This window comes from Cricetulus griseus, chromosome 5, assembly GCF_003668045.3.
Source record: "Cricetulus griseus strain 17A/GY chromosome 5, alternate assembly CriGri-PICRH-1.0, whole genome shotgun sequence".
In the NCBI taxonomy this organism is placed as follows: Eukaryota; Metazoa; Chordata; class Mammalia; order Rodentia; family Cricetidae; genus Cricetulus; species Cricetulus griseus.
Genome location: NC_048598.1, coordinates 6,124,882 through 6,137,977, shown reverse-complemented (window position 1 = coordinate 6,137,977; position 13,096 = coordinate 6,124,882). Strand labels below are relative to the sequence as shown.

The window sequence follows — 13,096 nt, the reverse complement described above, 5'->3', positions numbered from 1 at the left end:
ACATAATGAGTTTGGCTGAGTACTTGGGTTAATAAAATTGCGTACCAATGTGTGGTACCTTCCGACATGCATAAAACTTATAGCATTAACTCTACCACATTGTGTTTTAAGATAATCTATCTTAAAGTTATTTCTTGTTTGTGCTTAGCCATAGTGGAGGAGCTTAATAATGATTAAGTCTATAAAATAGTACCACAAAATATTACAACTGTTGAAAACACAGCTGGTGCACTGCCACAAACATGTACCCCGTTCCTGTTTAGAGATGACAGGGCTGACAACAAAATGGTGTCTCTGAAATACAGTATGAATCTTTTCTATCTCGCTCCAGTTCTGACATAAAGACTTGGAGGGTTGATTTCCTTAAACCCACAGCAGCAGAATTTAAGATCATTGGTACATAGCACTCTTTTACCTCTGTATATGGCACTGAAGTGAACACAAGAAAAAGTATGGTTCGGGGGCTGGAGAGATGGCTCGGCAGTTAAGAGAACTCGCTGCTATTGCAGAGGAGCCAGATTTCATTCCCCGATCCCACATCAGGTGGCTCACAACCAGCATAACCTCAGTCCCAAGGGATCTGGCACCCCCTTCTAGCCCCCATTGCTACCTGAAAGCACACGAAACATACATATGTAGAGACATGCACATATATTTTTTTTTAGAATAAATCTTTTATAAAAAGAAACACAGTTGAGTTTACCCTTTAAATGCTATGTGTGGCGGCAGCTGTCCCACCAGATTTCTCCTGTGTTTCCGCATGCTCTCCCGCCGGCCACTGGGTAGCACTCCTTTTGGGTACTGATGTTTGATGGGCCCCATTTCCAATCTTAAGTTCTGCCACCCTCTCGGTTTCTATTCTAACTAGGTGGCAGAATTAAAGGGGTGAGTGATGATTTTTCTGCTGTGATTAAGGGGACAATACTATTGCAGCTGGAACAAATGGATATAAAATAGCTCAGCCCTATTGGGAGGCTTCCCTGAGCTTCATTTTTCTCCCATTAGACATTAGCATTTAGGCAATTTGTTGCAAAGTGTCAAGACTTCCAGGAGATATCATCATTATACCGCATGGCTATAGATCTGGAGAGCACTGTGCAAGGATAACCTATTAGGCTTGTGAATCAGCACCTGAGCGTCTCCCGTCCTTTGACTGTTCTGAGTAGATTAATAAGCCCTTCTCTTTGTGAATGGTCAGAACCAGAGACCAAACATCACCATACTAATCACTAAATCAATCGTCCCGAGCCCAGTTCTGTATTCTGTTCTGAGCTCACCCCACTGGATTCAATTCACATCAAAAAGAAGAATATTTACTAAGCCCCGGGGGGGCCCTATGGACTTGAAGAGAATCATATGAATAGGGGGGAGGTGGATTCAGACTGTTGCTGGTCTGTTTTGAAGATGATTATATTTATTCCTTTCCAAACTAATCTTTGCAGGTGGAAGTCTGTACAAAAGATGCCTGCGTGAAAAGCAATGCAACCCAAGTCAGCACTGCGGAAGATACTCCAACTGACATTTCAATACCTATAATCCATGATATTACTTCAAGGTACCTAGCTCTTTATCAGTCAATCTAAACAACTTGGATCATAAGAAATGGAAGTAAATATCAAAGAAATCAGTTTAGCCAGGAAACTCTCACTTAAAGGTTGCTGTAAGTATGGGTGCATATCAAATTTTTTATATTTCTCAGGTAATCTACACTGCATACCAAAAACATTAAAACCTATTTTCCTGATTCCATATCTCTTGCCTGGTCATCTATTAACAGCTACTTGAATGTATCTGTAAAGAGAGCCTCTTTATTTAAATGTGTCCTTTAATGAATTCTTTTGTGAAGCAAAATTCAAATTTTAATTAGAATGACCATTTTATAACTGAATCGCTTTGAAAATATTTGATTTATCTATCTCAGATTGCTCTAGAGCTAAAAATGTGTCTCAAATATATAGAGCAAATAGTATTTGGATAGCTGCTAACAGTTTTATCAGATTCTTAATAGAATCCCTTTCTTTACTCTTTCCTTGCTGAGAGATTACCACAGATTGAAAGTGAGTCCTCTGTTAGTAATTCAGATTTGGGACTGGAGACCTGGCTCTATGAATTCAAGGCCAGCCTGGTCTACAAAGCAAGTTTCAACAGAGCAAGGGTTCTCTCAACAAATAAACTAACAATTACAGTAAGTGCCTGCTTTAGTAGCACATATATTAAAATTGTAATGATAGAGAGACTATTAACATGGGCTCTGCACAGGGATAACACTCATAAATACGAATAATCCACTGTTAACAGGAACAAAACTCAGTGTCATTTCCCAGAAATAAGTAAAAAGTAAGGTTACAATTGCTGATCCCTCTATATTGGGTGAGACTAAAGGAGGAAATGTGAACTGTCCCTTGTCAAACTTTGATCGTAACAAGGTGAATCACCTTTTACCTAAATACATGTGCACAGACACACACAGAGTGACTGCATCCATCATGGTGTGTTTCCATTCTGATAGTTTCAGCCAGAACACACTGATATTCCTAGGGCTTGGGGTTTTTTTGCTTTGCCATCAGAACAAAAATAGGTATATTGATGTGGTGGTTTGAATAGGTATCCCTCTTCCCCTATACCCTCATGGGTTTGAATGTGTGGCCTATAGGGAATGGCACTGTTAAGAGGTGTGGTCTTGTTGGAGTAGGTGTGGCCTTGTTGGAGGAAGTTTGTCATTGTGAGGGCAGTCTTTGAGGTCTCATGTGCTCAAGTTTTGCCCACTGTGGGATACAGTTCACTTCCTATTGCCTGCAAGCTATCTCTCCAGCACCATGTCTCTGTGCATGCTGCCTTGCTTCACACCTTGATTTGAACAGCCCTAATTAAATGTTTTCCTTTATGAGAGTTGCTGTGGTCATGGTGTCTCTTCACAGCAATAGAAATGCTAGCAATACAATTAACTGTAGCCTATAGTAATTATAACAATTGGCAAACACAAGCAACTGAATGTTAGCTACTCATGTTGAAAATTTTATCTTCTTGAGTGTGTTTTCATATTAACAAACTATACATTCCTGTCTAACTTGGTATGTTCTAATTAACACAATTCTTTCAGTAGGTTTTTGCCATGTATGCCAGGAATAGGAGCTTACTATGAAAAGGAGGAATGCACATGTTATTTGAGCACTAGAGACTTTATATTTTAATCAAACCTATTTGTGGTTATAATAAAATAGGAAGTGAAATAAATTCCAAAGAGTATATACAAGTTTAGATTTAAAGTTCTGTCCTAGAATGGGGGTGGGAAATTAAATATTTACTATATATTTATAAATTATGTGAAAATAATGTCAATATTGACAATGTGCAAGAAAATATGCAGAGAAGAAATTCCACAATCTAGCCAGGATTATAAGGGATGGAAAGAATCTTCGGTGGGGTGGAGAGAGAGGAAGACACTGAGTTTATTCTTAAAGTCAGAAAATATCTATAGTTCAAGAGATGGGTTTTGCCCTGTTCTTACCTTCTGGCATCTTTATAAATCTGCTGAATGACTAAAGAATAGTACTTTAGATCATACATTTACATTCAGCCAAAAGTAGTCTCTAAGATTTATGAAAAATTGAAGAAATATACCTGGGTCTCCATCATAGATTTTCTTTTATGAATTTACTACAGATCATACCAGAGGGGGAAATGGTTGGAACTAAAGATTGCATAGTCCCAAATGTAAGAAGTTAATATGAGACCATTCAAATGAGCAGTGTACCATAGTAAGAAACAGAGTGAGGAGACACCAGTGCAAGCCAGATTTGAGCACATTTTTGGAAGCAGAACTTATCTGGAAGAAACAAATTATTTATAATGGTTGATAAAGTTATATTGGTTGGAAGACTGAAAGGGTGATATCAGGCAAGCTTAATTTTCTGCAGAGAATCTTTGAATAGAGAGGCATGAGACACCATGGAGAAATGTGTGAAGTGAAGGTCAACAATGAACTTTGCTGAAAATCTACAAAAGATAATGATGAGTATCCTAGGCCCCCTCCCACTGTCTATGTATCCACTTATTTCTCCTCTCCCATGTGGTCCACTCCAACTACCAAGAGATTAATAATTTTTTCTCTAGGGAAGCTTCATGGTGTATACTAAGAATTATGGACTCTAGGCAGAGTAGCAGAGATGCTAGATAAAGGTAAAAATCAATGATTGAGACTGCAACCTGAACACAAACCTTTGGCTACTTGCTCTACTTATTCTCTAACTCAAGCAGTCAATCAGAAATGCCCCCTTATAAGAAACTGCTAATTTTTGTCTGGAAAACAATGAATCACATAAAATACTTCCATATAATAGAATATGGGATCTTCCAAAAGAATTAAATAAAAGTTTGCATGTCAGATGTCCAATGGGAGAGTATGCTGATCTGTCATCTATAAACTTAAAGTGAGCTTTATGTGGGTGGGTGTGCTACTCTTCAAGTTGACAAAAGCACAAAGATAAACAAAAGTATTTGATAGACTCAGAAACTGTTTATGTGCAGAAAAACTTTTACCTAAAGGAGATCTTCTATCAAGGAAGCAAAACCAGGATATAAGAAAAATAAAAAGGGTAACTAATGTGAGAAGAAGGAACTTTGTAGATGTTAGAAGTGTGAACTGAGTTGAAACATTGGGGGAGAGAGTTTGAGACAATGGCTCTGAAAATGCAATAAGACAAAGATGCAAAAAGAAAAGAAACTAGGTGAGCTATGCCCCAAAAAAGATAAAATCGTGAATAACCAGCATCACATTAAAGAGAAGAAATACTCGATCTTGAAACCATAGTCACTGGTGTACAGAATCAATCCACTAGACTGTTGAGTCATGAGATATTGCCAAAGGATTGACAAAGTTGCCCATAGCATCTTCTACTCCGCATTACCATTATGCATTTTGGGGGAATTATTTATGTCTAATAACTTGCAAATGTCTTTTTCTAGTCTATGGCTTGTCTTAAAAGTATGGGGTTTTTGTTCTGTTCTGTTCTGTTCTGAAACTTCTGTCATGAAGTCTTGTAGGACTGACTAGCCTCAAAGTTGCTGTGTAACACAGTGTCTTAGTGTTGTATTGCTGTGAAGAGACACCATACCCATAACAATTTTCTTAAAGGAAAACATTAACTGGGGCTGGCTTACTGTTTCAGAGGTTTAGTCCATTATCAGCGTGGCAGCAGGTGGTTAGACATGCTGATGGAGAAGGAGATGGGAGTTCTTCATCTGATCAGCAGGCAGCAGGAAGAGAGGAAGAGAGAGACACCGGGATTGGCTTGAGCATTTGAAATCCCAAAGCTACCCCCAGTAACACACCTCCTCCACCAAGGCCACACCCACTCCATTAAGGCACACCTCCTAATCCCTCTCAAGTATGCCACTCCCTAATAACCAAGCATTCAAATATATAAGTCTTAGGAGTCCATTCCTATTCAAACCACCTCACCTACAAAGACCTTGAACTCCCAATGCTCCTGTCTCAGGCTCCCAAGTGCTGTGACTGTAGGTGTGAGTCACCATGCCACGCCAGGTAGCTTATCTTCTCAGCTCACTTAACTGTGTCTTTTATAGAACAAAAGACTTAAGTTTCAGCAGAGTTGGTTTTACCTTTTATTTCTTGTTTGGCTTGCACATGCAGTGTTTAACACAAGAACTCTACCTTACCTTAACTTAGGAGATGTTTCTCTGCTTCAGAGTGAATTCAAGGCCATCTTAGGCTGTCTGAGATCTTGGTTGAAGGTGGGAAAGCAAAAAAAAAAAAAAAAAAAAAAAAAAAAAACTCCTAAAATAAATATTATATTCCTCCTATCATTCTTCTCCTACAAGGTTTAGACAAACGTTGATATTTTGAATTTTGAATTTACATCTGTGCTAATTAGACTGATGTGTGGGACAAGTTAGAGTTATTTTTATTTCTTGTTGTTTTCTAAAAAGTGTTTTGTAGTTCCAACACAATTTATTACAATGACTATTTTCTTTCTACTGAAAACTTTCAAATGCTGTGAAAAATGAACATAAACACATTTTATAGGACACTGTTTAATTTTCTGTTGAATTTGTCAATATGTCTGTCAGGTCATCAGCATCATAAAATGCTGAGCGTTACAAATGCATAGTGGCCTCTGAAAGCATACAGCCTGACCCTTCTGTTGGAGCTCTTTAATACTTGTTTCGGCTTTTCTTTTACTCGACTTTTCCACGTAGATTTTGGAAACAGTCTATTAATATCTACAAAAATCTCTCTGTGGTTTTAATTAGGACTGCATTGACTCTGTGAGTCAATTGGGAGAGAATTTGTGTCTCAATTGTATCTAATCTTTCAAGTATTAGGCACAATTTACCTCATCAACATTTGACAGAGCTCAATACACAGTAGTGAAGGTATTTCATTAGATTTGTACCTAATTGTTTTCTTTTAGAAATGCAATTATTAATGTTTCTTTAAGTAAGTTAAAATTTAATTGTTTCTTATTGGCATGTAGAAAGACCATTGATTTTGATATAATAAAACTCTGTTCAGTAACCTTGCTAAACTTATTGTGAGTCTTGGGCACTTTGTTGTAGATTGCTGAATTCTACAATGGATCTACAAAAAATGAATGTAAGGACACGTCCGTTCCTTTACCATTAGCGAGGATGTTTGTCACCTGTGAAGTTTAGAGAGGAAAACTTTGATTGGGCTGAAGAATTATCTTTTATTTTGCATTTCCTGAGAGTTATTTTTTATAAATATGTATAGTATTATGTCACATAGTTCCCTGTGTTTTGCATTTTTGGGTGATTAATTATGTATTGATTTCAAAAGCCATGGGCCAGTCTGTGTTCTGTGAGGAAGCCCTGGAAGGTTGCCATGTGGTCCCCTCTTTACATGTGGCTGGGAGCTACTCGCTGCAATCTGTGGATGTTTCCAGCTGTGCTCCTAGAATTGGGTTCAGTTGTACCTTTTCTTCTAGCAGTGCCTTTACCTTGTTTGGCTGTCATGCTCATTCTGTCCCCCACAGAAAGGGTTGGGAGCTACTTCTCTCTCTACTTTGTGGAGAAATCTTATAAAACATTATTTTATGTATTTCTTAAACACTGTTGGAATTCACCAATGAAACCCACTTTTGTCTAGAGTTTACCTTGAAGAAAAACCTTTAACTTGGAATGCAATTTTCTTAATAATTTGGGGTATTCTGGATGTTTCTTTCCAACTGAGCTTTTTTATCTTAGCCTTGAAGATTGACCAAAGAGTTGGTCAATCTCAAACATTTGTCAGTTTGATGAGCAGATTGCTGCTTCCAGTATACGCATTGATTTATTTCCTTCCATTGTAGAGTCTTGGCAGTTTTTATTTTAGTAGATTTTTTTTAAAAAAACACCTCTCAGTTTTATTGATGTCTTTCTGGTTTGTATTGGTTCTTCGAGAATTTCATACAACATATTTTGATCATATTCAACCCCCTTCCCAAACTCTTCCCAGATTCACCCTGCTTTCCTGTCCACCCAACTTTGTTTCCAAGCTGTGCCATGCCAATGTGTTAAGTAGTGTAGCTCTCCACTAGAATATGGTTGGCCTACGGGAGGCCACACCCTTTAATAAAACTGACTCTTCCTTCTCCTAAGAGTTCCTCACTAGAAGTGGCCCTTCACGCTGAGAGGTTTTCTGACTTGCGCTTGATCAGGTCTAATGCATGCTGGCACAAACACTGTGAGTTCAAATGTATAACCACCCTGTCATGTCTGGAGAACACTGATTCATTTAGGCAGTTATCCACTGCAGTCATCTGGCTCTTAGGTCTTCCCACCCCCTCTTCCACAACAGCTTCGGGAAGGGGCAGGGAGGAGAGATATAGATGTCATTCAGAACTTAGTGCTCGATGGTATCTTATCTGCAGTTTGATCAATTGTGGTGTCTATGCTGACCACTATCTCCTGCTGCATTATATGGTATCTCCGTAGGATTGAGGGTGTGGGGGGAAAAAGCCATCCTACGAGAAGCAAACTTGCAGATTCAACACAATTCCTGTCAAAATCCCAACACAATTATCCATAGAGAAATTAAAAAGGATGACCTTGAGTTTCTTTTTGGAGAAACAAAAAACAAGGATAGCCCAAACAATCCTGAATGAATTCAAATGAAAAACACCTGCTGAAGATATTGGCATCCAAGATTTTAAGCTGTACTACAGAGCTACAGTAATGAAAAAGAAGAAAGGTGTGGTATTTGGCTTAAAAACAGACACCTGATCATAGTAATAGGACTGAGGATCCACATATAAGTACATGAACCTGATTTTTGAGGAAGAGGCCAAATGCACACTATGGAGAAAAGACGGTGTCTTCAGCAGAGGGCGCTGGCCAAACTGGAGAGAGCTGCATATGGAAGAGGAAAGCGGAGTCTTCTGTCTCACCCTGCACTAAACTCAACTCCAAATGGACCAAGAACCTCAGCCTAAGACCTGATATCCTGAATTTAATAGAGGGAGAAAGAAGGGGAAACACTTCACTGAAAAATGAGAGGGCTTTCGGAACAGGAGTCCTAAAATCAGACATTTAGAGCAACAACTGATAAATGGGATCTCACAGAACCTACAGCCCACCTGTCCACCAAAGGCACCATCGTCCAAGTGCAGAGGCAGCCTACACAGTGGGAAAGAACCTGTATTGATTTCTTAAATGCTACTTTCTGTTTGCTACTCCAAATGATCTTGCTCCTTACTGCTTTCCTCCTTCTTACCTTCTTGTTTCCTTAGAAGGGAGCAGTTTCCTTGGTTGGTATGAGATGAAGTGGGGAGCCAGTTGCTTTAAGTTTACCTCTGAGCCCTAATTTAGGTGGCACACATTGTGTGAGATGTTGCATTCTCATTTGCTCAAAACACTTTTATTGACTGACCATTGGGCCTTCTTGACCTATAGGTTGTTCACGAGGAGTTTCACAAATATTTAGAATTTTTCAGATACTCTTACAGATTTTTTTTTTTAGTTTAGTTCTCATATGTTCTAGGGACATTGGTTTGTGATTTTTCCATTCTCTTGCATTAGCTAAGGTTTTATTGATGGTCTATCTTAGTTATTAAATATATGGTCTATCTTAGTTATTAAATATACATTGACTGCACTTAAAGAACGTGACTGTGCAGCTTTGGTCAATGTGTTTATAAGTGTCAGGTGGAGAAGGTTGAGTTATGGCAATGTTTGGATATCTATAAACTTATTGACCCACTGAGTTGCTCTGTCAATTATTGGCCAAGGAGACTTGATGTCTGTACATGTAACTGTGGGTGTAGCTATTGCTTCTTTATATGTATGAAGGGACATTCCTGGGAAACCATGATACTTCCCTCTGACAAGCTTCATCCTTTGGGCAAGGCCAAGAAGAAACATACAGGATCAAAACATAATGGGAATTTGCCCCACACTCTTTGTCCTGAGCATATTTTTCCTCCTCTGCGCACTCTGACCAAAAAGATAGAAAAATACTGCCAGTCTCTCGGACTTCACTTTCACAGTTCTCTGTTCTATCCTGGGACTACCTCTGGGTTAAATGTGGAAGGGAAGGACAATGGGGAGTCTATCCTCTGGCACCCATTCTTCATGACTTAATGCCTTTCATGATGCCACTACCATGGTTACGTTCCAGAGTCCTCAGATAGTGCTGTGTGTGCAGGCTTTTCCACTATGCTGTCTGGGAGAGAATGGCTGTAGCATCCTTACTCCATGCTGGTCAGCACAGGATGGCCTCACACCATATTTTCATTATTGCAATGCCTTTGGCTAATTTGTTTCTCTCCCCTTTCAGCCAAAGATCTAACAAAAATGATAGGCACTATTCTCAACCAAATATTGGCATATAAAATATTTCCTTTCTTAAAATGAGCCATTGTAACAATGTACCAGTTCCCAAAGGCAAGGCTGCAAGGAGTGGGCACAGGCTGCCAAGTCCTCAGTCTAAGCATACCAGCACCAAAGCAGTTAACCTCCTCTGTGTATAGCATTTTCTATGTAACTTCATTACGCTTCTGACAGTAAATATTTGTTAATTGTGTTTCTGGGTTTTTTAATCTCTTTTATGTTAGCAATATGTAAAAATCAAATGTGAAATCCCCCCAGAAAAATATCAGTAGATTGACTTGACTTCTAGAACATTGCAAATAACTTGGCATCTTATAAAGCATATATTTTCAATGATTTTTATGTTTATTCTTTGATAAATGCAATGTCAGCAAAATTTAAGTTTGTTATGTTCTGATAACATGTAGCTATCACATGAGCCTGTTTGATTAGTTGCCTGGAGTGTGTCAACTCATCCTTGTCTTTGACCTTAACTTATGCCTAGGTTTTGACTACATCATCTGCAGTGCAAGCTCTTGTCATGTACCCCCACAATGTGTGCACAGGCATGCAGAAAGGTCATATGGACCCCTGTAGCTTCTGGATACACCCCTTTAGAAACAAGCTGTTTCCATCTTGCACATTCCCTACTTGTCATCTTAACATCAGCTGCTTCTGTGTCCCCAAAGAATACTAACTACTGATCGATACCCTAGACATGTCTGGCCATGGCCTACACGTGCCCTGGGTAGTTCATTTATTTGCCTTGGTGGATTTGCTAGAGTGGAATTTAATCAATAGCTAATTCATTAATTCTGGTCCTTGAGACTGTGGGGACAGTGCTGGGCAGGGAGAACAGGCTGGCTCCTGCTTTGATTGAAATATGACAAACACTCCACCTGACAGCTTCACTGGGTACTAGGCTGCTCAGACGTGTGCTTAGGATGTCTCTGTAAAACAAAAAGCTGAGAAAGAAATATAAGGAAGAGGTTTTATCCTGCCCCCGCCAGTATTCTGAAGCCCATGGTTTCCAGGCATGGAGCTCCAGGGAAAGTTAAGAGAGAGCCCTGATCTAGTCTTTTATTGACTTTAATTGAGACCACATTGGTTTGAGGCTGAATTACTGATGCAGCTTCTGAGATATAAAGACCTTGGAATGCTTACAAAATAATTGTTTTCAAGTTTGCCTGGAGAGATGGAATGGTGCCCATAATATTTTTATAAAGCAACATTTCAGAAATCATTAGGATAGAAGCATGATAGGTTGGATTCTTCCAAAGGACAGTTAAACCATGAGCATAGTGCAAAAATCCCAGTGGATTTTCAAATTACTTAACTCAGAGCTGAGTCTGGTGTCAGAGGTCAGAGCCTCCAGTTAACAAATTTTCCTTCCTTTACCTTATGTATGAGGAGGAACCAAGGAGCTCCTAAGTTTTAATATTGTGTCATTAGACATCAGTCTCTCCTCTATCAGAGATCTTCTCTCTCTGATTTTTTCAGTGACTCAGACCTGAACTGAAGGTAGTAATTTATGATTTTATAATCATATATGTGATCTATATATCATGGTTTTATTTATTTTAATAAGGAAACTATCAGGCTGTAAGATCCAACCTATTAAATTATCTTTGCATAAAACATCCTCTTAATGAGAGATTCTCAACTTTCCTAACGCTGTGGCCCCTTAATACAGTTCCTCATGCTGTGGTGACCCCCAACCATAATCCTTGCTACTTCATAACTAGCTTTGCTACTGTTATGAATGATAATGTAAATATTTTTGGAGATAGAGGTTTGCCAAAGGGGTCACAACCCATAGGTTGAGAACCACTGCTCTAAATTCCTGGACTTGCTAACATGAACAGTTGGAAATTACTTTCAATTTGGCCTGGGATTTATTTTGGAATCTTAAAAAAGTATGGGAAGGCTTTTCACACAGAAGATCTGCTGTAGGCTCAACACTGTGGTACAGAGCTCGGTGTCTAATGACCACAGTGGCTTTCAAAACTTACTCCAGAAGCTCTGTCACCAATACATGTCTATGGCCCTTCTCCTTGCCAAATTCTCACTGACTTCTCCACCTCCGGTAGCCTGCGGAGAAGCAGCTCAGTCACTGAAGGGGCCTGATGTGTCCAGAAGTGGCCTTTGTACCTCCAGCCCTTTCTCCTCTTTCACCTTGGCCTGTAGATTCTCCCTGATCCTAACTCTCCCAAACCCTTTTCTTGGGTTCCTTTTCGGTCACACTCATTAACTCTGGGTGCTACCAACAGGACGATGCACTCCCTACTCAGAAAGCGTAAACTTTCTCAGTATTCCAGTCATGACGCCTCAGTGGCCCCTGACCCAGTTGTGTCCCTCAACTATGCCCATACATCCAGTTGCCTCTGGATTTTCTCTTGTCATGTCTCTTGGCACTTCTGTATCCTGAAACCAAAAGTTAATTCTTTCCACTCTGGTCATCTTTTCCTGCAAAGGCACCACCATCCCACCTAGAAAAGTTCATATATTTGACCATTTTCATCTATTTAGTTTTTATTGAGTTTCATGCATGCACGTATGTGGGGTTTTTATCCATTTCACCACACAGTTCCCTCTCCTCCAGGTGTTCCCTGTCCTCTCTGTCCCTTCCACTATCACTTCTTCTTCCAAACTTATGGCTGCTCTCTCTTTTTTTTAAAACCTGCTGATGAGTCAGCCTAGCATATTTGTATGTTCTTGGGCAGCTAATGGCGCATTGGTGGCCTTTCAGGGCTGCTTCCCTGAAGAAAGCGCCCTTTTCCCCTCCCCAGCATCCATCAGCAGCCAACAGCTTCTCAGTTGGGAAGAGGACCTCATGAGCACCTCCCTTTGACAATCCTACCTTGAATTTCAGGGGGCCGTGTGTATACTCACAGCCACTATGAGTTAACAAGTGCCATGGCCTTTTCAGATCCAGTAAATATTATTTCAGATAAGGACATTCATTAACTACCTCGGATCCTACAACCTTCCTACCTCCTCTCCTCAGGGCTGATCTCTGAACCTTGAGGGAAAGAGATTGTGACTAGATAGATGTCTCATTTAGACCTGAGTACGCCAGTCTACTTATTCTCTTTATGTTAACCACACATGGATCTCTGTGTTAGTTAACATCTACTGTGAAAAGAAGCTTTTTGACGAGGATTGAGAGATGCACTGAGCAATAAACATAAGAACTTAGAAGACAGTTTGCTAGTATGTCTATTTAGCAGAATGATCTTCCTCCCAAATCCTCTGACCTAGCCAGTCA

The 13,096-nt window shown here is 39.6% G+C and overlaps 1 protein-coding gene and 1 non-coding gene across 2 annotated transcripts in view; both read left to right on the top strand.

Annotated features, from left to right (window-relative positions):
- The window catches only part of Ush2a (usherin), a 641,642-nt gene that overhangs the window by 448,140 nt on the left and 180,406 nt on the right, over positions 1-13,096 (top strand). The window contains exon 46 of the mRNA XM_035445085.1: positions 1,443-1,555. Within this exon, the coding sequence (XP_035300976.1) occupies positions 1,443-1,555 (113 nt within the window). The remainder of the gene's footprint in view (positions 1-1,442; positions 1,556-13,096) is intronic.
- Positions 2,190-2,296, top strand: LOC113836122. Its single transcript, XR_003486125.1, has one exon. It is a non-coding gene; the product is annotated as a U6 spliceosomal RNA (small nuclear RNA).